This window comes from Elephas maximus, chromosome 2 (genome assembly GCF_024166365.1).
Source record: "Elephas maximus indicus isolate mEleMax1 chromosome 2, mEleMax1 primary haplotype, whole genome shotgun sequence".
NCBI lineage: Eukaryota > Metazoa > Chordata > Mammalia > Proboscidea > Elephantidae > Elephas > Elephas maximus.
In genome coordinates, this window is record NC_064820.1 from 162,427,206 (window position 1) to 162,452,241 (window position 25,036).

Genomic DNA, 25,036 nt, shown 5'->3' on the forward strand with positions numbered 1-25,036 from the left:
AGGAGAGTCAAGAATAGAAGGAAGAAATAGAATGTGTGACTAATTGCCTCCAGGAACAACTGGTTCTTTTGCCATGAGACGAGAATCTATGGCAGAATCCTGATCAAAAGCGGGGAAAATGCAAAACAGAATTTAAAATTCTTATAGACTCCAGACTTTCTGGAACCATGGAGGCTAGATGAACCCCTGAAACAATTGCCCTGAGATAATCTTCAAATCTTAAACTTTAATGGGCTTTAAATTGTGAGTCTTAAAGTATACTAACCATAACTCATCAGTTTGAAAAAAATGACAATATTTTTTAGAACAGATATTGTAGTAATTAGCAAGCTGTTTGTTCACTCTGGTTAAAAATATTCTTTCCATCATTTCTTCCAGGGAAAGGGAAGCAGCTGAAAAAAAGAAGAAAGAGGAGGAAAACAAGAGAGAAAATGGTGAAAGGAGCAATGAAAAAAAGGTAATGTATATTAGGTATATTAATACCTAAATTTTGTTAGCTATTTGGTTGGTCCGTTAAATGAATATTTATTGAATGTCAACTCTGTCCCAGTCACTGGGGGTATAATGGTAAACAAAAGAGGCATGGCCAGATTTTGCAAAGCAAATAACATGTTATTTGACACCCTAAGAGAAACTCATACACAGTTGCTACACATATATAGGATTAGTGATAATTGTCAAATTATTGTTGCTTCTAGTGAATTTATTATCTGATATTTTAAAACAAACAAAAAAATCAAGCAAATGCCAAAAATAACAAACAAGAAAGCAAGTATTATTGGAGTTCTAGATGATAAAATCTTGATCTAGCTCTCCACTGATATTAAAGGTTCAATTTGGGCTTTATAAATAATGTTCAAAGCTTTATAACACCAATGCAAAGAATATTACACAATACAACCTCTTCTACCCCATCTATGGACTCCAGTTAAAAAAGCAAAATAGCAAATTTCCCCGCTAGTGAGGCAACTTTTCACTAGTTGGAATCACCTTGACTGCAATGAGGGTTTTATACTCGCTCAGCATAAAGAAACACCAGTGATAAACATCATTATTTAAAACATATCTTGGGATTTTCTGTTGGCATTTTGGTAAATGAATAGCTTTCAGAAAAGGCATTGTTTTACTACTACAAATTATCTCTGTTGGCCATCTATTTAAACTTTTGGTTAATTTTCAGTTTCATGATATCTATTTTAGAAATTTCAAACAGAAAGTTTTATTATATAAGTATATTTTAAAAATTCTTTTTTTTTGGCAAAAAGAAATGTAGGATCATATCTACACATGCAAATTAAAATAAGCCTTACTAAGCACATGCATTATCAAATTAAATCTTCCCCACAATCTATGAAGTAGGTGATAGTGTTCCAGTTTTGCAGTTGAGAAAAACTCGGAGACATTAACCACACACAAATATTAAATAGAAGAGCTAGAGACTGAACACTCAAACTAAGGATTGCAATACAGGCAGAACTATGCTACTATGTACATATATGTATGTGGTATTTTGGACACCTCGAAAAGAAAATAATTCTAGAAACTTCCAAAAATGACGGTTGTGAGACACTTGATGAATTGATCAGGTATTCAGTTCTAAAGAACATTTAAAATGCAGCAGATAAAAGTAGACCTGGAATTGTTTATCAGTATCGCAATTTATAGAAAGGATAACTACAATCAGGATTACTAGCAATATTTTCTAAGGTTGTTTTTCCATATTTCTACTTTGGCTCTTGGGCTTAAAAGAAGCTGAAGATTGATTTCTGTAGATCTCCAAAGAGTCCAACAGAGGTTAGATTCAGCGAGCTCAGTTCCATTGGCTTATTTTTTAAGGTCTTTAAGTGAACAAAAAAGTCAATTCTAGATTCTTACAAATGGATGAGAGCTTTCTTCTCTGTCGTATGAAAACAAAGAAAAAAAAAACAAAACAAAAAAAGCAACACAGTCTAGTTGTTGGCAAGGCTAAATCATGAATACCACATCAACTTCTTTAATTACTCAATCTCTCTGAGCCTTATTTTTCTCATCTGTAAAATGGGGATAATGCATGTCAATCTTATGGGATCTTTTATAAAACTTAAAGGACATCCATTACAGCACACAGCAAAGTCTTTGGCATGTAATATATAATTGATAATTAAAAAAAAATATTATTGAGGAACAAAGCTAAAATTTTACATGTTGGTAGGTCTTGTCAGAGGAGTGTCTTTTCATTCATTCCAGGGTTTCTGAATTTGACCCTATAAGATGGAGTAATGAACACAGTTGCAAAGAGAACAGATTTCAGACTCAGCCTAATATAAAACTGTCTGAAAATAAAATGGGTTGCTTTAAGTGATAGTGAAATTCCATTGGAACAGCACAGACATTGAGACAGATGCTACGGAGAGAATTCAAACTTCTTAGTCAGGGTTTGAATGAAGCGCTTATAAAACACATTTCAACCCTTTTTTTTTTTTGCTCTATTTTTTTCTCCTTCAAATGTCATGGGTTCATACCTAACCAATCAATCATGTTTTTAAGTTTTAAAAATCAGACTATGGTAATAACATCTTTTTGCTCATATTGGCAGGATCAGTGTCATGAATTCCGGAGCCAGCTGAGAGACGGAAAGCTTATCTGTACCAGAGAAAATGACCCTGTTCGAGGCCCGTATGGCAAGATGCATGTCAACAAGTGTGCTATGTGTCAGAGCATCTTGTACGTGAAGAGGTTTATTGATCGATTTGATATAGTATGCTAGTTTGTCAGAAAATAATTCCTCTTACTTTAAGACCTAAGATACTTGGCATCACACATTAAAAATGTAATAATAATGCCTCAATTTTGCAGAAGTCAGTAAGTTTCCAAAACAATTTCACAGAAATTTTAATTTTGATAATCAAAGGCATAGTCACCTTGAGCCACTGAGATAGGAAAGGAAGCTGTTGTATAATGGCAAGATCATTAACTTTCAAGTCATTGATTTATTAGCTTACCTGAGTAAAAGTCAGTTCCCTTTGCTGAGCCTCGGTTCCCTGTATATAATACCTACTTTATATATATTAAAAAAATTTTTTTTTTTTTTTATATATGTGGTTGCTGTTAGCTGCTGTTGATTTGGCTCCAACTCCTGGCGAACCCATATACGGGAGGACGAAATATTGCCCAATTCTGTGTCATCTTCAGGATCATTGTCATGTTTGAGTCCAGTTAGACATTATTCTCTTCTGATACACAGGGTTTTCATTTTTGGAATATATTGCCATGTTTTCCTTCCTAGTCTATCTTAGTCTGGAAAAAAAAAAAAAAGCTCTACTGAAATCTATCCAGCATGGGTGATCCTGCTGGTATTTGAAATACTGTGCTATCATAGCAACATGCAAGCCACCACAGTATGGCAAACTGACAGACTGGTGGTGGACATTATAGATAGGTATATAATAAAACCAACAGCATATAGTTTTTGTGGAGATTTGAGGAGATAATATTTGCACAAGTCTTTATAAACTTCAGAACACTATAACTAAATAAGAAACAATCAAACTGTAGTGTTTATTTATAATTTAATTTAAAAAGAAAAAAAGAAATAAAGCAACCTTCTATATGAAAGCTGTTAATATATTTAATTAAGGAAAGGATAAATAGCCTTTTAGGGTTATACCATTCTGAATTATTGTTTATTAACTGAATTTATAAAAGTTGATAGCATTGCTATATACATGAAAATTTCAACAATGAAAATTGATTACTAAAAAAAAAAATTTTTAGATTTTTGAAAAAATAATGTTGCATTTCCTGATGTTTAGAATTAGAGCAATACTTGGTAAAATAAAATTCAGAAATAACCAGAGAAAAATACTCCTATCCTTTTTCATTCTGCAGTGAGCGAGAAGCTAATGAAAGAAAAAAGAATGAAGAAGAAAAATCAAGAGCCAAACCCTCAAATTACTCAAAGGTTATTTCTTAAAAGACATCAAAATAATTCTACTTTTCACCCTCAGAATCTTGTATTCTCCTCCAGTTTTTGAATAATAAAGTTGCTAACCTTTTACTTCAAAGAGAATTGATTTCTTTTTGGTTCTGGAGTTTGATGCTCTTCTTGATTGTGTAGAGATTCTACAGAAGTGTGTGTCAATTATTGCTTTACACTCTCCTCTTTGGGAAAAACCTAGATAGAAAAATATGTGGTGAAATTTGCACCACCTCTAATGCATGCTTACCTCTGATACTTTAAATGTGAAATGAGGCTTCAGGTAATTTGTGGACATAGATTTTAAGAATTCACACAGTATCAACTGATCTCAAGCCTTCCCTTTAGCTTCTTCCCTTGATGTCCTTTTCCATCTTTTAATGATGATAATCAATCACAGTTGCCGTTAGACTCCTGTGAGATGGTCCTTTGGTTAAGAGTACACGTCATGTGGCAAATAGGGGAAAAGAAGAATGGAAGAGGAGAGGGAGACAAGAAGGTGTATCAAGTGTTGCTTTATGTTTCCCCTACACTTCTAGGACCAGTAAAGAGAGATTCTGAATGAAGCTGAGAATGGAAAGCTTAGACAGTCTGGGCGTCCCTTGGCCTCCATTGCCAGGATAAGTGCAGTGAGTGAGTCTGAGTCTCAGGCCAAGAAGAGACTTCTCATAACCAAGTTTGAGAAAACCACCAAGTCAAGAAGGGCAAAAGCCATGTTAACTTTCCCTTTCCCATTTTTTAGGACGAGTGCAGTAACTTTCGGCAGCGTGTTAGGAATGAGCAGCTCATCTGCACTCGAGAAAATGACCCTGTGCGTGGTGCTGATGGGAAGTTATATAAAAACAAGTGCTTCATGTGCAGAGCTGTCTTGTGAGTAAGAGGTTTCTTCTCCCCCTTCAGTTAGCTGGGGGACTGCATTTCTAGAAAATGCTAATTTAATAATTACGTCTTTAGATTCAAGGTCCTTAAGTTGAGAACCCTAATATAGGACAACAAACACTTGGAGACAGGAAATCTGAATGTAAGTTCTAACCATGCCACTTTTTAGTTGTGTCCCTTAAAACAACAACACTCTTCAACTCTTAGGATCACAGTTATAAAAAATTTTCTCATATCTTTGTTCTGCAACCAGACTGGTCATCAGACAAAGAAATCTTTTTTTAAATGCAGATTTTTACACCTCAAAATACATTAAATCGGAATCTCCAGGGTTAAAGAATTTATTTTTTAGAAGGAGTCTCTAGGTTATTTGGACAAGCAACCAGATTTGGGGACAAACAGACATGACAGATAATGGTTGATGATGGTAATGATTATGCTGGTGATGGTTGTCATAAACACTGTGAACGAAACAATAATAATCAGTGTTTATATAGCGTTTCACAGTATATTCTTTGAGACAAGAGTTAATACTTGTCCTCTTTATGTTCTAGGAAATCAGAGCTCAGGGAGTTTAGGGATGTTGTCTAACACTCTTAAGTGATGAGATCTCTAAATCAACTCCTCGTTGTGTGTGTACTTTTCGTAATGTTATGGCCCTGGTCACTCTCTGATGGAATGCTTTATGGTTCTATTATATTTTATTAGTACTACTTAACTTTCTACAGGCATAAGGAGCTGGTTCTTGTGAATAGCATTTAAAATTATTTTTTGTCTCCTTTTCTAGTCAAAAAGAGGCTTTGGAAAAGGCAAGAATTCTAGAAGAGCCAACTCATATTACAGCTTCTGAAAAAGTCAGCCCAGATTCCCCCAATTCTTCTCTGGTAAGTATGACAATCTTTAAACAAAACTACCTTCAACTTAGCATTCTTGATTTTTTTAATCGTGTTGTCCCTCGTTCTCCATAAACCCCAATTCCATAGTCCTTTGAGGACTAAATGCAGTTCATGCATGATAAGAGCTCCGGGATAACTCATTAGTGCATTATTCTGTGTTCTTGGAGCTCTTTTCCAAGCCAGTTTAGTACATTTTGAAATTTAAAATAGTAATGTGTAATGAGTGTAATTGGTCCCACATGTGGGCAAACAAGTAGTTAAGATAGTTAGGTGCCTCGGTTCTGTAATTTCAGGAGACCACAAAGGTTCATCACACCTCCCCTTAGCTTCCTTCCCCCAATCAATTCATTTTCCCAAAGGCCTGGAAGGCGATGCTTGGCATGCTCACTCTTAGGAAATTCCACCAATCAGCAATTCACAGTAGTGAAAACTTTTTATTTAAAATACAGACCGATGGACATCAGTGATGTATGTATTCCTCAGTGTAAATTGGCCTAATCAGATTTATTTTTTATTTTGGCAATATGAGGCGTGGAAAAGCAATGGGGATATGAGAGTATGAAGTAGACTCATGAAATGGAATCTAACGTAGGGCCTTAAGAAGGTAACTTTATCACCTGGGCTGATGACCCAAGAAAGGAAAAAGAAAGATATCAAAAATGAATTATATCTAAGTATTTGCCCAATTTGGCTAGAACAATAGATAAGCAGCACAAGTGGAATAAACATTAATTGCATATTTCTAGTTAATTAGGTACTGCAACAGGGATCCCTAAGTTTGGGGAAGAGCTATTCACAAAATCTATCCTTTTTTTAAAACAATTTTTTTATTAAAGTATAATCATTGTCATTAGTTTTTGTTGAGTTGATTCTGACTCATGGTGACCCATGTGTGCAGAGTAGACCCACTCCATAGGTTTTCAAGGCTTTGACCTTTCAAAAGCAGATTGCCAGGCCTGTCTTTTGAAGCACCTCTGAGTGGGTTTGAACCATCAACTTTTCAGTTAATAATCCAGTACTTAGCCATTTGCTTCACTGAGGGATTCCTAAAGTATAATACTCAGAGAGAAAAAATGAAGATATCAGAAGTTTATAGCTAAATTAAGTACCACAAAGGGATCACATCTATATTATCAGCACCCAGGTCAAGAAAAAGCACATCACTTTCACAGCAGAAGCCCCCTCATGCTTCCTTGTTATCCACAACACTGTTCTAAGCTGAGCTTTCTCTTGGATAAGACAGTCATATTTCTTATTCATTGTTTTATCCATCCAGCAGTCCACTTACTCATCCACCAAATATTTATTGAGCACCTACTATGTTCCAGGCATTATTTCTATATACTGGATCAATAGCCCTAAATAAGCCATACAGAACTCTTTACCCTCGTGGAGTTTATATTATTTTGGAAGAACAGAGACAATAGATAACGTGAAAAAGTAAAATATGCCAAAGAGAACATAAAGCAGTAAAAGAGTATAGTAAATGTCGGGATTAAGGGAGGGGGAGATACAATTTTAAATATCATGTATAGGAAAGAGCTCTCCAGAAGGTGATATACGTACCAAGGCCTAAAGGGATTGATTTCATATGCATATCTGAGCGGAGAACATTCCAAAAAGAGGAACAGCAAAGCCTTGAGGAAAATGTCACAGAACAGCAGAGTCCAGTGTAGTTGAAATGGGGTGACCTTGAAGAGAGATGTAGGCTACGTCAGAAAGGTAAACGGAGGCCATGTTGTATTGGATTTTGCAGACAATATTAAAGATTTTGACTCTTATTCTGAGTGAGACTTTTGAGAAGAGCAGTGACTTGATCTGGTTTATGTTTTAAAAGAATAACAATGGCTGCTATATTGTAAATACTCTGCAGAGTGGCAAGGGGAGAATCTGGCCATTGCATTAATCAACATAAGAGATAATGATAGCTTATACCATGGTGATAGTGGTGGAGGACATGGGGTATGGTTACATACAGGGTATTTTTAAAAGTAGAATCAACAGAATTCTTTCCACAGAATTAACGTAATATGTAAGAGAAAAAAAAAAAAAAAGAGACAGAGAAGTGTTCTGTCCTTGTTGCCTCTGCTGCTTCTTTGTGTTGCTTTTTTCTTGGTAGTTTCAAACTCTGTAGCAGCAGGTACCTGAATAATACTGAGGGTATTCTTGGTTCTGTTCTGTTTTTTCCAGGGTTTCTTAGAAGTTGCTTATTTAAATTCTCCCAGAATATCTATATTGAATTGGAACTCACTATAATCTAACTCACCACAATCTAAAGTAGATATTTATATTTAGCAAAACAAACAAGCAAATACTTCTTTCCTCTTCTGGAATGAATATCAACGGATATAATACTATTAAATGTTTTAGTCCTTTCAAGTATCTGTTTCAGAAAGTGGTTTTCAATGGATTTGTTAATTTCATCTTGGCTGCCAAATTTATTGGAATATAGTTATAACATTTCTACATTATTCTTTTAAGATAGATAGTATATGTAGGGATGTCCCTTTTTATTTCTTTTCTTTCTTTGCTTAAAACAACAGAGATTTATTTTCTTACAGTTTTGGATATCAGAAGTCCAAAGATATGATAAAATTTAATAATAATACCAGAGTTCTGGACAGCCTCTAAGGTTGAGATTGATCTAGGAGGTCAAATGGATGAATGACTTTCTCCACCTGCTGTCATAAGATCAGTTTGTGGCCTCTGTGTTTGCTGCACTGGCATCCATCAATTCCTCTTAGTTGTCCCTTCGCCTAGTTTCTGGCATGGCCATTCTCACCTTGTTATCCACTCTCTCGAGAGTAACGGTTACTACTTGCTCCTCCTGACCACACCCCATGTGGTTTCCTGTGACAGGAATATGTTACTATCTATATGTAATCCAGTCTCTCAACAGTGTAGTTACTCCTTGTGTTTTTTTTGCCTTTTTAAGCCAAGTTTGCAAATGTTTATCAATTTATTAATTTTTTGAATCAATTTTTCATTTTCTATTTCATTGATTTCTATTTCTTTTCTATTTTCTTTGGGCTTGATTTGCTCAGAATTTTCTAGTGTCTTCAGATGGACATTTAGATTTTGATTTTAAATCTTTCTTTATTTCTAGTATGTGTACTTGATGTAATAACTTTCCCTCGAATCACTGTTTTAGCTGCTGGGTTTTGATAGTTTATATTTTCATTTTAATTCAGTTCAAAACATTTCTAAATTTTATTATGATTGCATCTTTGAACCATGAGCTATTTAGAAATGTGTTGCTTAATTTATGAATACATAGATATTTTCTAATTATCATATTGATTACTAATATTATATTAGAATAATACTAGTAAAATAATATAATTAGAATACTAATTAATAGGTTACCTATTAATGGATAAGCACATGACCACTCACTGAAAGATTAGTGGTTCAAACCTACCCAGAGGCCTGGCAATCTTCTTCCAAAAGGTCACAACCTTCAAAACCCAATGGAGTGGTTCTAATCTGCACGCGTAGGGTCGCTATGAATCGGAATTGACTTGATGGCAGCTAACAATGAAAACTAGTGTTAATTTCACTGTGATCCGAGGACTTAATCATTATGTCTGCCATACTTTAAAATTTATTGACACTCATTTAATGGCCTATTTTGATAATTATTTTCATATACACTTGAAAAGAATGTATAGTCTGCAGTTGTTGGATATAGAGTTCTATAAATATTATGTAAGAGAAGCTGGTTAATATTGCTGCTCAAGTATTCTGTATCTTGATTTTTTTTGGTCTATTCTATTAGTTACTGAAAGTGCTATGTTAAATTTTCCAATTATATTTGTGAATTCGCATATTTTTTCAATCAAATTTTCTTTATGTATTTTTAAATTTTTATTGAGATGAAATTCACATAACATTTAATTAGCCATTTTAAAGTGAACAATTCAGTGTCTTTAGTACATTCACAATGTCATGCAACCACTGCCTCTATTTAGTTCTTAAACATTTCATTACCCCAAAGTAAAGCCTCGTATTAAGTAGTTACCCCAAATTTCCACCTCTCTCATCCCCGGACAACCACCAATCTACACTTCATTTCTATGGAATTAACTCTACTGGATATTTCATGAGGAGCCCTGGTGGTGTAATGGTTAAGTGCTGGGCTGCTAACTGAAAGTTCGAAGTTTGAGCCTACCAGCTGCTCTTCGGTAGAAAGATGGGACAGTCTGCTTCCATAATGATTATGGCCTTGGAAAACCCCATGGGGCAGTCCCATAGGGTTGCTGAGAGTCGGAATCGACTTGACAGCAACAGGTTTGGTTTAGTTTTTGGATATTTCATATAAATGGAATCATGGGATCATGTAATATGTGACCCTTTGTGACTTCTTGTTTTCGCTTAGCATAATGTTTTTGACTGTTATCCATGTGGTAGCATGTATTAGTACTTCATTCTTTTTTAAGGCTGAATAATATTCTGTTATATGTACGTACCACAATTTGTAAGTCCATTCATCAACTGATGGACATTTGGGTTGTTTCCATCTTTTGGCTTTTAGGTATAGTGCTGCTATGAACATTCATTCAACTGTGATTGTGGAAATCAATAGTTTTTCCTAAGCCAAGCCTCAGCCTTGGGAGCTATTGAATAAGTCTTCTTTATTTTTTGCTTATTCAGGAATCTGATATGTGCAAACATTACCGAGTATTGCCCAGGATGGGTTACCTTTGCCCAAAGAATTTACAGCCTGTCTGTGGTGACAATGACCGGACATACAACAATCCCTGCATGCTCTGTCATGAAAACTTGTGAGTACACAATTCACACCAGCATATCTTCCAGCGTGGAGGTTCTCAATTATAGTCTTGACCCACAGCAGTGCACTGATATCAATTTGACATGTGTTGCAAGTAATTCATTAATCTCAGTAGTTGAAATTCCAATTTGTGAATGGTCTTGTTTATATATAAAAAAGAGAGGATCTAAAGTTATCCCTTTAATAAAAGTAATTCCGTATAAAATAGAGAGAATTTAAGGTTATCCCTTTAATAAATTGCTTACCTACATTGTTATATACTTTACTGAGTGGTAAAGAAAGAGAAAAATGGTAAGGCTGCAACAAATTATGTAAAATCTCCATAAGCCTGTATACACTCAAGGGAGTATGAATTTCATCCGTCCTGTTTGTAACAGAGAAAAAATAGTTGAGAAGCACTGCCCAGCCTATAATCACTAGAGTACCCTATGGCTACATGATAGTCACTGATTGCCCACTCTGTCTAAGACTTTCGTTTGGAGGAAAAAGTGGTATCATTCCAAAGACAGAGCAGACTGGAACAAATGGCAGATCTGGCGCCTGGTCTGAAATTTATTACTATCTGTGCATCTGCGGGCATACTAGCTTATCATTCTGAGATTCATTTTCTTCATCTGGAAAGTAGATAGGGTTCTGTGAGCTGGGTGACTTCATAGGGTTATTGAGAAGGATTGCTAGATATGAAAGTATTTTATTTCTACTTTAGATTAAGTAAAAACGGTTCAGTTCAATGCTTTCATTTTTGCTTATAGTTTTGTTATTGATTGTCTGCTCAAATGATATCTGGTTCTGGTAATATATTTTTCTCACCTCTGCACACATGCCTCACTCTTTCCAGTCTTTATTTGTCCAGGTTTCAATGAGAACTGTGGCAAATCTTGATTTTTCCACCCTATGCTATCCCAACCTGACTTAAATTGAAGTCAGGGTCTATCCTTCTTAGGGCATAGTAAACAAAGAGGATGGAACTCTCTGATATTCTGCTCCACAATCCTGAAAAAATATTTATGTTCACATTTATTTCCTTTAGAATGAAGTTTTTTGAAGAACAAGCTATTCCTCAGTTTATATACTTAAAGTAATAAAATATAAATATGAGTGCTTTATATATTCTCATATCTGTAGAGAAGGCATATTCACTCTCTCACTAAATCCTTATAACTGCTATGGCGTAAGTATTATCTTCTTTGTATAGAGGATGAAACTGAGGCTCACAGAGTCCAGGAAATTTTTTTTCAAAACCAGGGCATATATCAACAAGAATTTTAACATTGTTCAATTGGGTCTAAATATAGTTTTATTCTCTCCTTACTACACTAGCATTATATCCAAGGCAGTAATTCCTTAAACATTTGAGTCCCAAAGTTTCTTTTGATAGTACAAAGAAAACTATCTCTTTCCAGAAATTAATAAATAAATAAAGTACCACTAACAACTTATGTGTGTAATATCTGTAGGTTCATGGAACACTTGAAATCCATCCATGTATCTTATACAGTTTGAGGGATTAAGAAATCTTTGTTTAAGAAATGATTACAGCCCTCCAGAAATTTAGTCACTATATATGCCTTATCTTCAACACCCAAATCCTTCCATTCCTCTTTGTTGTAAATGTGAAGGCCTAAATTATCTAATTTTTTAAAGCTTTCCTTTAACTATATAAATCCATCAGATGTGATTCTCTACTCAAAGGAACTTTAGAATTAGAAATTCAAATTATAAAGATATTAATAAAAGAATGCCTCAGGATGGGTTGTGTTGCTAAAGGAACTGAAAGTATATGATACGGAGAATAGAATATTTATGGTATCCCAGGCAAGAAGGAATAGTATTGATTCATGCGACCTTAGAGGAAGCTATGGGGAAATAATTTCAATTTCAGCAGTGTCCAAAGACAAAATGGACTGGTCTGTCTCCAGAGGAAAACCAGTAAAGGCTTGATTCATAACATTTTTTAAGATAGAGGCATTAAAATTCATACCTGTTAATATCCTTTCCAACTTTAATATTCAGACTATGTGATTGTGTCTTGTTATATTTTATATTCTTCAAGACATATTATAGTTAATAAAGTGAAATTTCTCTCTTGAGATCCAATTTTCCCTTCTATAAAACAATGGCTTTTAGACTTGAGGAGCCTCACATTTAATTTCTTATGTTCAATAATTCTATATTATAAGTGAATAAAATGTGACACAATAACCTCAGACTAAGGAAAAAACCTGGAGCTAAATCAAAACAGAGAGACTGAACTTGGCTAATGTCTACTGGACAATGGCTAAATGCAGATCAGAGACCATACTCCTAATTTCAGTTCTGGCCTGACACACAAACGCTACCCACATCGGTCCTTGGTGTTTTCTCATTATAAGTGTGTGTGTTCTCATCTTTGAAGCTTTCTTTGTTTTGTTTTAGGATACACCAAACTAATATACACATACGTAGTGCAGGAAGGTGTGAGGAGAATAGCAGACCAGGAACAACACCGCTCAGCATGTCTAATACACCTGTAAGTACAATGACATTCCTGATTATGATGTTAGAACACGTTGGTCCTGCTTCTGTTATTTTGCACTGAGTGATGAACATTTCTCTGGTCATGGAAGTGATACAGGTCAGGTCATCCCAGAATTGGTTGTATTTTCATGTTGAAGATAATTATGTAATTATTAAAATATGTGGGAATACTAATATAGCTGTTAACATTTTTAAAAATGTTTCTCATTTGCTGGGTTCATTAATAGATTTTTTATGGGCAATGTCTCTAATCTTCTAATACTTTTGCGGGGTAGACTTCAGTACCTCTGATCTACAATAAAAAGATGAGACAGAGATTAAGAGCGGTTAGATAGCAAGTGACAGAGCTAGATTAAAGTTGCATTAAACTGTCTCCCAACATGAAAACCTCTAGAAGGATGTTTCAACACTCGGTACTGAATTTGGCATTGTCCTTGGTAGTTGTGTTTGAGGAGTTTCTTCCTCAGGTCAGGTGGTATGTAATTTGGAAAAAAAGAGAAATTTTTGAATAAGAGCTTTGTATGTGTATGTGTGTGTGATCAGATGTATCTGGGTTCAAATTCCAGCTTTTGATGTTTTTCAGATATGAGATCTTTGGCAAGTCACTCAAATATTGTAGGTCAAAGGCTTCAGTGAGTTATTGAAAATATTCAATAAACACTGAATTTTAAAGATTTAGCAGTGTCTGACAAATTAATGTCATCTTTATTACTGTTGTCAGTATCATTATTATGCCTAAGAGGCTGAAGTATGAGCTTATAAAAACAGGAGACCCAAGTATGAACTTACAGAAACAGATCTGGCACAGTATACTCATTTTTTGTGAAAAACCTTGAAAATCATCTTAGCTAAGTATAGTAGGATTACAATGAAGTTGATATTAGGGGATTGATCACTGTTACTCACTGAGTTAGCAGATTCCCAAAATGAAGACCGTGAACTGAATGTCTTAAGTTTCCTTCCAGGAACTCCTTGACATGCTATCTTTGGTTAGTTTCACAAGTGTCTTTACTCCATTCCATGGCCACAAAAAACTTTGGCAATAATGGAATCAGAGACCATTCTACCAGATTTGGTGATCTTGGTCAAGCACACTGGATTAGACCATAATTGATAGAACTATTTAGGAAGCCTTTATATGAGAAATTGGGAAAACACAAGCTATTAACTAGGATGTTTCTGGTTTCACATTAGCAGCTGGAAAGCAGGGTAAAGTAGGTAGAATACTGGGATGAAATCTGGAGACCTCCATCTTTTTCTTGTATGGGTTTAACAAATTATCTACCTACTCTGGATCTTTACACATTCATAAAATGAGAGAGCTTACATTTGTGTTCTAATCCCTACATTGTGTTTGCTATCCTATTGAATATAAATTCTGAGTAGCTTGTTCCACATTTTATTGGCAGAATATACTGTCTAGCCTTGCCACAAACACACCTACTTACATACATCTCAGAACAGGGAACACAGAACTAAGGCCAAAACAATCCTTATGCAAATCCTATAGAACACACCTTGGACTACTCATTGGCTGTAATCTTCCTGCCGTTAGGCAACTTGACAAAAAATTACTTTATAAGGAACTTACCAGACATCCATACAGATAAGATGTATTTATTCAAATAATGAGGAATCTTTTCAGGGTTTAGCATGAAAATTTGTAGGTGTTTTCCTTAACTAGAGTGCATAACAGACACTACTAATGGCAGGAATTATTTACGAGGGAAACTTGTGAAATACATCAATAGAACAAAAGGTGTCCTCGGAATGGAGAGGATTCGGTTCTCTCAGTAGGATTCAGTAATGTAATCTTGGGTAGGTGGTACAGGTGGATCATGGGAGAGTTTAAACTTGTGTTCTAGTCCCCAGCCTAGCTCTGTCTACTAGGCCCAGCTTGGCTCTGATAATTGTTCTCAGGTGATAGCCTGAGGGTTAGAACCTATTGCCTGACCTTTCTTACTGGGTAGAAGATTCTAAGAGTCCATAATTCCAAGAATGGAATAAAAGGCAATGCAGTCAAAACTTTCCTGGAAAAGTAGGTTAAAAATTCTGGAACCCATTCTTTAGCTTACTGTTTAGCTGTGCTTTCTATTATATAGCAACTATTATATAATAACTACTAAGATTTATGTAGCTCTTTAGAGTTTTATGTGCATTTTCTTATTGGATCTTCACAACAGTTGTGTGAGTGAGGAGTAGGGAAGGGATCATTATCTTCCCCATTTTAAAGGCAACAAGCCTGGAGGCAACTGTGTGGTTTAATAAAGTTGTTTAGTATTAGAGCTGGGGTCCAGTGTAGGTCTTCTGAGTTTATTTCTTATGTTCTTCCATTAGCCCCTAGTTGCCAGGAGTTTCTGAAAACCAAGTGCTCTAGAGAAGGTATTATATAAATTAAAAGAAGATTTGCTATATTGGAAGGAAATTGTCACATTAAGGAAAATACCGATGTTATTCTGTAAGGCAAATAAATGACTTCTCTATTTCATGACAAAGATTGTCAAGGATTCAGCATGATCATAGCTTGCCACTTTCCCACCAAAGGAAACCTCAAAGGCTTGATGTAAGAACTAAAAAGGATGTTTGAGCTTAAGATGACAACACTGCTCATTCCCCAGATGGTAGTACATGCTTCCTGAGGTCCTCTCCCCCACTTTAAAAAAAAAAAATTAATATTGATTTCAATAGTGTGTGACTACATGGACAAGTCAGGCAAGGAAGACAGCTGATTATATTCTCATGGCGTAAAACTATAATAGAAGAAGCATTCAAATCAAGACCTAGTATGAGATTGTGGCAAGTCACTGAACTTCCCTGATACTCCATTTCCTCATCTCTGAAATGGTATAATGACTCCTACCTCATTTGGCTACTGGAAGAGTCACATGTAATCAAGGGCAGGGTTGAGCCATGTTCATTTATGTATTCACTTTTTAGCAGTACTTTCTATTCAACAACTAGTACATACTAGGTGAAAATAAATACTTGTTGGATAAAATATGAAGGTAATTTAAAGCTGTGAGTGCTTGGATGAATGCAGGAACCCGTGGATTCTTTTGTTCATGGTAAGTATGTAATTGCACAGCCCACGTCTCTGCAGTATGCCTGAGTTTCTAGCATTTAACCTACCTATCTTTTCTTCTAGGACAAATGATGTGAGAGTTGGTGAAAATGATAAGAGAAAAAGTATACCCCAATTCTGAATCGCTTACCTTCACAGTCTGTATATACAAAGAACTCTTCTGAGCTCATCTTATTTACTACAGAAAACAATATTGAGCTGTTGGGGGAATGGACTCACTGATTTTCAGTCTTTTCCATCTCTTACCTCTTAGACTCTGTGATATGAGGGCATGTCTCCATCCCACTGGCCTTCTAGAAACCTCCTGATCACAATGCTGTCTGTCCAGCTGCCTGTTCAATAAAAGTAAACTCAGCACAACACCATTTCTGGAATTTCTTTGTCACTGCCTGACTAATAGGAACTTGTTTTAACAGATGCTGGATGATAAACCCTACCCTTTTGTCTTGAAAGCCCACTGGTAGAAAATGTCTACTTTTGTTCAAATTAAAATTGGTGTCATAGGTTAGGAAGAAGTATTTAGAAGACAGGTGGCAAGATGTGAGCTCCTGGGCAGCCAAGAGCTATATAAAGCCAAATGAGTTATGAATCAAACTCACCATCAGAACCCATCGCATACCAGCTACCCCATCTAGCTTCTGTATCTCCATGAATGGCATAACTGTCTCTCGGTTACACAGACCCCATCCAAACCTTCAAGCCAGTAACTTCTCATATCCAATCATGTTACCTCTTCATAATTTCCTATATCAGGGCTTTTTACCCACAGACTAAGGAAATGAGAGTTACCAGTGTGTACAAGTCTCTAGAGCAGTGCTGTCCAGTAGACATAAAATGAGAGCCACATATACAATTTTAAATTTTCTAGTAACTACATTAAAATAAAGTAAAAGGAAATGGGGAAAGTTAATATTAATAATTCATGTTACTTAGCCTAATATATCCAAGGAAACCCTGGTGACATAGTAGTTAAACGTTTGGCTACTAACCAAAAGGCTGGCAGTTTGAGTCTACCAGGTGCTACTTGGAAACCCTATGGGGCAGTTCTACTCTGTCCTACAGGAGAGCTATGAGTCAGAATTGACTCAATGGCAATGAGTTTTGGGTTTAATATATCCAAACTATTATCATTTCAAAATAATATATATACAAACATATTTATTAAGTTTTTTAAATTGATGAGCATTTTATACTTACAGTGCATTTTAATTTAGATCAGCCACATTTTGAGTGCTCAATAGCTACATTTGCACTAAAGAAAAACAAAAAACCTTTTACCTTCCTATCAATTCTAACACGTGGCACCCCCACGTGTTACAGAGTAGAACTGCTCCAGAGGCTATAATCTCTATGTAAGCAGATTTCCAGGTCTTTCTTCTGTGGTGCTGTTGGGTGGGTTTAAACCCCCAACTTTTAGATGAGTAGTTCAGTGCAAACCATTTGCACCACCTGTGGGCTACATGTGGTGAGACTCTACCACAGTAGACAGTACAGTTCTAGTGGGAGCTAACGGAGGTAGAAAATCTAACAAGGGATCCAAGCATTAGAAAGGGTGGGATGAAACAATTTGTAAGCTCCTGCCTCTGTACCGAAACTCTGTCCTTCTCAGACTTGCTACTGGAGCTTTGTCCCAGTAGCTAGTTAGCATATTCACTTGAAGACTCTTGGCTAGTGCTGAACACACTCCCAAGGGAGAATACTTATGAAGAATCCTTCATGGTTCAAGTTGTTCTTAGTTGTAGAAGGACTGTGCCTGGGGTGACAAGCCTCCTTGGATCTGGGAAGTTAATTTTTTATTTTTCCATTTGCTCTTTTTAAATGAGTACTCACTATGCCAATTATAGTAGGATTTTCATGATCTTTGCTCTTTGCGGTTGAGTGAAAATAAATCAACATCTATGCTGTTTTCTATGTTATTGTTAAGAAAAGAAGACTTGCAAATCATTTTTCAAGTATGAAAGATATAGAGTCATTTCAGAAAAAAAATTAGAAAATCCCAATGAGTTATTTTATTTGGTAATTCCTCGGTGTACAATACGGGTTTAGAGAGTCTATGACATGTGAAATTGTATCTCCTACTTGGTCATTTCTAGGTAATCCAGAAACTCTATTTTCATGACCAAAATGTATGCTGTTTGAGAAGCAAGTGTTTTAATATGTCATTATGAACATTTCATTAAAGTCTAAATAACAAGCTCTTTACATTTCTTTATTATGTTATTATTAATATGCACAAAAGACTTTGTCATCAAACATTTAAGACTTAACTAATCTTTGATAATCATTCTGAACATCAGAGAAAGAGTGTGGCTTAGGGATGGGGGGATGGTGGAGGGTACGGTGGTCTGGGATGGAATGAGACTTGGGGTTGGGGAGAACCTAGGAACTCAGTGAGGGTCAGGTATGAGGTGAGGGGAACAGAGGTCAGGAATGTGATGGGGTCCAAGGAAGATGAAGTTGAGAATGGTTTTGAGGTTCAGGAATGGAGGCTAAGAGTATGAATATGTGGAACATATACTTGAGATGTAAAAAATCTGATATCTTCTTAGAGGCACAAACTGCAGGTGGATATAAATATGCCAAAATATTTATATATTTATAATGTAACAAAATAACTGCATGAAATATCATATAAACTAATGTGTGAGTTGCTTCCTGAGTTATATCCTGGTAGATGGAAGGCAAATGAAAATCAGACCTATCTCACTGATGCTTCAACACCAGCAGTAAAGAATAAATGATCCAGAGAGGGAACTAAAGAAAGCAAAAGTGTTCTGTCACCTCTTCCTGGCCGCTACCACAGACTTGTGCATTTCTTTAAAACTGATGCTTTAGATTCTATTTTCAGAATATGGGTTTTCAGAGATTGGTCTCCGTTGAGGTGCTCATGTGAGGAACCCACCTGAAGTCTTTCCATCTCTCTTAAGACTTCCAAAAGATGCAAGGAGAGCATCTGTCTAGTCTAGGGGTTGGCAAAGAGTCCTGGTGGTACAGTGGTTAAACACTCAGGTGCTAACTGAAAGGGCAGCTGTGGCCCACCAGCTGCTCCAGCAGTCTACTTCCTTAAAGATTTACAGTCTTGGAAACCCTATGGGGCAGTTCTACTCTGTTCTACAGGGTCGTTATGAATTGGAATCAACTCAACAGCAATGGATTTTAGGTGTTGGCAAAAAAATTTTTAAGAGTCAGATAGTAAATATTTTTAGCTTTGCGGGACATATAGTCTCTGTCAGAACTACTCGCTGTTCGGGTTGAGTAAATAAATGGATGTTACATCATGTAAGTATATGGACTTGGCTGTATTCTTATAAAATTTTATTTACAAAAACAGGTGGTAGGCTGGACTTGGCCTTTGGGCTCTAGTTTCCCTGGTATAAAACAACTCAGTAATGGACAAGCATCTGTCTTCTCATCCTTTGTAACTTAGCTACTTTCTCATCTCTCCCATTTATCCTCTTAAATTACCAACTATGCTTCTCATTCTCTGAACATGATGCTGAAAATGGTAATAGAAAATAACACAACTTGACATTTCTTACCACTTATGTACTTGAAAACTGAAAAACACAAAACACCTGATAAGGCTCATATGTGTACCCCAATCCCATGTTTTCTGCTACTCTTATTGGCCATCTTGGTTGACTTTGGTCAAAGCTACGTGGAAAAGATCAGTCTTATATTTTATGCAGTTAGATTATAGGAAATAAAGGGAATCATTCTTCAAATAACAATGAGACTGGCCACGTTGAATAAACAAGGGGCTGAGCCTGACATCTTCAATAACGTACAGAGCTAACTCCCAGGGTGGAAGCTATCCCCTTATTAGGCAAAACAGGAACTAACCACTGCTTAGTATTTCCTTATTTACGTATACTTCCAATTCCAATTCAGTTAAAGAAAACAAAAGACTGGGGCTTCAGTCTGGCTAAAACCAGTCTCAGACCAGCTCAGGCCTGCCTGAACTGCACAGTACTGACAACTTTGCCCCTCAGACGACTTATTGACATCAAAGGCAGAAAAACACACCCCTGTCTACCTCTGGGACATGGGCAAAATGCCATCTTTGTGCCCCCCCTTCAGACTGAACAGGTGCAGAAGACATACCACGCCGAGGACTCCCTCTCATGTCAAACCAATCAGCAAGCTGGCCCCACCCTGGGGTGTTCCTGGGAACTCCAGGCCTGACTTACTTTACCCGTATAAACCCCCCAGGCGGTTGTTCTGAGAGACACCTTGGTGACCCCAGTCCTGGTGTACTCCTTTACTGGTCCAACTAAATAAAGATTCTTCTTTGGGCTTTCATCTGCTCTGTGTGTCTTCCTACCCACGCTGAGCAGACCTTGAAGTGTCAGGTTACAACAATTCCCATGACCTTTACCGATAATGGGTACTATCTCAAAATATTTCTGTCATGTTGTTGTGTGCCATCAAGTTGATTCTGACTCACAGCAATCCTACAGGACAGACTAGAACTGGCCTACAGGGTTTCCAAGGAGCAGCTGGTGGATTCAAACTGCAGACTTTTGGTTAGCAGCCTGAGATCTTACCCACTTCGCCGCCAGGGCTCCGTTCCTGTCATAGAGAGAAGCAAAACAGGACCAAGTGTTCTTTCCCTGACACTATCCTGGCACATGGATTCCTTTGTCTGCCTGGCATTGAATTTAAAGTTCTGTCTACATAATATATGACTATAAATCATTCTTAAAGCATGAAAAGAGAACAGAAAGAAAGATTTTATCAATTGTAGATAGGAGCCAAGGGGAGGGGAGAAATCAAATAGAATCTTTTTCATTCTTGATGTAATTTTTATTTGACTATCTAGCTCCTTAGGAATTACTTTCAGGGATGATATGCTGTCTTCTTCCAGGACATTCTATGCACTTCGTTCTAATCTGTTATAATAATTGGAAATATTTCTCAAACCTGTAAGCACCTTGCATTCCAACTTATTTTATTCTTTTAATAATTCAGAACCTCCATTTCTCTTTAGTGAAATTTTGCGATAGCCTTCTGTCTCAGTCATCTACTGTTACTATAACAGAAATACCACAAGTAGATGGTTTTAACAAAGAGAAATTTATTCTCTCGCAGTCTAAGAGGCTAGAAGTCTGAATTCAAGATGCCAGCTCCATCAGAAGGCTTTTTCTGTGTTGGCTTTTGGGAAAGGTCCTTGTAATCAATTTTCCCTGGTCAAGGAGCTTCTCAGCAAAGGGTACTCTGGGTCCAAAGAAAGCGCTATTCTCCTGGCTCTCTTTTATATCTCAAAAGAGATTGACTCTAGATATACAATCTAATTTTGTAGATTGAGTCTTGCCTCATTAACATAACTGCCTCTAATCAGACCTCATTAACATCATAGAGGTACAATTTACAACACATTGGAAAATCACCTCAGATGACAAAATGGTGGACGATCACACAATACTAGGAATCATGGCCTAGCCAAGTTCACACACCTTTCTGGGGGACATAATTCAATCCATGACATCTTCTAACAGGCTAACTTGTCTGCATCCTTTACTGCTCTTTCTCCATCTCCTAGGATTATCTCCACAAAACAGAGAGCTGTTCAATTCCCAGTTTAATATTTTTGAAAATGCTTGCCAAGTAGCCACATTGCACTAGAACAAAGCAAACCTAAGCAAGTCTGAAATCTAAGCATTCTTTTTGTCTTCATCTTTCCCTTTACCCTCCTTGAGTTAATCACCAAATCTGATAAACTCTTTGGTTCAAGCCATCATCATCGTCTCCTGGATAACTTAAAAAAAAAAAAATCCAAACCCACTGCTGCTGAGTTGATGTCAACTCACAGCAGCTAGTGTTTCCAGGTGGTGGCTGGTGAATTTGAACTGCCAACCTTTCGGTTAGCAGTTGAGCTCTTAACCACTGTACCACCAAATCTTCTCTGGATGACTACAATAGCTTTATAACTTATTATTCTGCTTCAGTCTTGTCCCTTCCAATTCATTCTCCACTTTAGGCCAAGTAATAATTTGACATTCAAATTTGATTGAAATTATGCTTAAAACCCTTAAATAGCTTATCTAAAACCTGTTGCCACTGAATCAGTTCTGATTCATAGCAACCCTTTACGATAGGGTAGAACTACCCCATAGGGTTTCCAAGGCTGTAATCTTTACAGAAACAGACTGTCACATATTTCTCTTACAGAGTGGCTGGTGGGTTCGAACCTCCTATCTTTTGGTTAGCAACACGCCGCTTACAGTAACCACTGCAGCACCTAGTCCCCAAAAATGAACTCCAAACTCCTCCTGATGTGCAAAGCCTGTGCTCATCTCTTCAGCCTCAATTCTTGCACTGTCCTTCTTCCCTTCTACACTTGAGTAACTTTCTTAAACTTGTTCCTAAATACCCACTCCACCTGAAATATTCTATTTAGCATCCCTCATCCTTCTTTCATTTTTTTTCTTCCCTCTTAAAATGCTAACTTTCCAAACTCTAGGTTAATTATTTCTTTACTCAATAAAGGTGCAGTTTTTTTTTTTTTTTTTTTTTCTGGAAGCCTACCATGACCTCTTTCCTTTACAAATGTAAATTAATTACTCTTTTATTATGCTCCCATAGCACCCTGTCCTTACACTTGCTGTCCTTATGTTACCACCTGTCACTGTTCAGTAGTTGCTTATTTACAAGTCTGTCTCTCTTGCTGTAGACTGTTATTCCTTATGAGAAGGAAGAGTTTAATGTTCATGTTTGTGTCCCTAGTAGAGTGCTTGGTATGGAGTACTTACTCATTAAAAAATGTTGCGTAAACTCAGACCCTTAAGACAAGGGCTTGACAATGGAAAATGGTAATACTATGACTGGGATTCTCAGTGCTGGTCTGACACAGAGCCTGAAAGGGCAGGCAGGGATATTACTTTTCAGAGAACTTGGAGATTCTACATTCCCTTCCTGACACAAATTAATAATTGCTGGCAACCCTGGTGGCGTAGTGGTTAAGTGTTATGGCTGCTAACCAAAGGGTCAGCAGTTCGAATCCGCCAGGCACTCCTTGGAAACTCTATAGGGCAGTTCTACTCTTTCCTATAGGGTCGCTATGAGTCGGAATCGACTCAACGGCACTGGGTTTGGTTTTGGGTTTGGCCTTGATACTTTAGAAAAAGTGGTTACATGGAAATATAGACTTATAAACTATGAACTAAGACCTCTAGATCCATAAGGATAACATCGTGGACAGGAAGCAAAATTTTGCAAGTGGCACTAGGGGTCATAGTGAGTGGTGCCACTCTCATTTCCAACCCTTGATTCCTGGACCCATGAATCCTGGCTTTGGGAGAAACAGCACCATGTATTGGACACTGGTTTAGAGCATATAAGCTTCCTGGAGAACATTGTGCCAACCCTACGAGGTGTTGCTACCTAGGTGGGGCCATAATTATCTCTTTACAAGGCCATCCCATCATTCTATCAAGTCAGCTGCTTCAGGATGATGGGGAACATGGTAAGACCAGTGAATTCATGAACATGGGGCCATTGCTGCACTTCTTTTTCTGTGAAGTGAGTTCCTTGATCTGAGGTGACGCTTTGTGGGATACCATGATGGTGCATAAGGCATTCTATAAGTCCACGGGTGGTAGTTGTGGCAGAAGCATTGTGTGCAGGGAAGCCAAATCCATACCTAGAGTAAATGTCCATTCCAGTAAGAACAAAACGCTGCCCTTTCCATGATGGAAGCTGTCCAATGTAAGGAACCTGCCACCAGGTTGCTGGCCAATCACCTCAAGGAATGGTGCCATAATGGGGACTCATTGTTGGTGTCTGATGCTGGCAGATTGGGCCCTCAGCAGAGGCTTTAGCCAAGTTGGCCTTGTGAGTGGAAGTCTATGTTGCTGAACCCATGCATAACCTCCATCCCGGCCACCACGGCCACTTTGTTTGTGAACCCATTGGGCAAAGATGGGAATGGCTGAGAAAAGAGGATGATTTATTTCCACAGAACACACCATCCTGTCCACTTGATTGTTAATATCCTCTTCTGCTGAGGTCACCTTTTGGTAAGCAATTTCATGAGACACAAAAATCTTCCTTTTTTTGGCCTGTTCAGAAAGGCCTGTCCACGTACCTCTTCACACCTCCTTGTCTCCAATTTTCTAATCATGTTCCTTCCAAGTCCCTGGCTATTCAGCCAAACCATTGGCCACATCTCATGAGTAATTATGCAATCACATATCTGACTATTTCTCCTTCCAAGCAAAGTGAACAAATAGGTACAATGCTCAAAGTTCTGCCCATTGGGAGGAATTTTCCTTCACCACTGTCCTTCAGGGAGTTCCCAGAAAGAGGCTGTAGTGCTGCTGCTGTTCACTTTCCAGTGGTGCCTGCATACCGTGCAGCACCATCTATAAACCAGGCATGAGCTTTCTGTAACTCACTCAACTGATCATAAGGAACTCCCCATGAGTTCATAGGTGCAGACTAGGAGGTGGAAGGTAATGTGATGGGACTGGGCACTTAAGCCACTTCCTCCTACAACTTACTTGTGCCTTCAGGTCCTGCTCGGGCCTGATCGCTTATATACCACTTCCATTTAAGGATGGAGTGCTGCCGCGCACATTCAACTTTATGAATCTGTGCGTCAGACAACACCCAGTTCATGATGGACAGCTCAGGCCACGTGGTGACTTGGTGGCCTGTGATTAAAAGTTCAGTCTCTCTAAAGGCCCAGTAACAATCCAAAAGCTGTGTTTCTCAAAAGGAGAGTAGTTATCTGCAGAGAATGGCAGCGCTTTGCTCCAAAATCCTAAGTGTCTGCTCTGAGATTCAGCAATAAGGTCCTGCCAAAGGCTCCAAACAGCATTTCTATCTGCCACTAACACTTCAGGCTCCATTGGGTCAGCCAGATCGTATGGCCTCAGTGGCAGAGCGGTTTGCATGGCAGCCTGAATCTGTTG

The 25,036-nt window shown here is 37.3% G+C and overlaps 1 protein-coding gene across 1 annotated transcript in view; it reads left to right on the top strand.

Moving 5' to 3' along the window:
- SPINK5 (serine peptidase inhibitor Kazal type 5) overlaps positions 1-20,306 on the top strand; it is an 87,009-nt gene extending 66,703 nt beyond the window's left edge. The window contains exons 26-33 of the mRNA XM_049868745.1: positions 379-457; positions 2,576-2,703; positions 3,868-3,940; positions 4,698-4,825; positions 5,622-5,718; positions 10,384-10,514; positions 12,938-13,031; positions 20,013-20,306. Of these exons, the coding sequence (XP_049724702.1) occupies positions 379-457; positions 2,576-2,703; positions 3,868-3,940; positions 4,698-4,825; positions 5,622-5,718; positions 10,384-10,514; positions 12,938-13,031; positions 20,013-20,306 (1,024 nt within the window). The remainder of the gene's footprint in view (positions 1-378; positions 458-2,575; positions 2,704-3,867; positions 3,941-4,697; positions 4,826-5,621; positions 5,719-10,383; positions 10,515-12,937; positions 13,032-20,012) is intronic.
- The last annotated feature ends 4,730 nt before the right edge of the window (positions 20,307-25,036 follow it).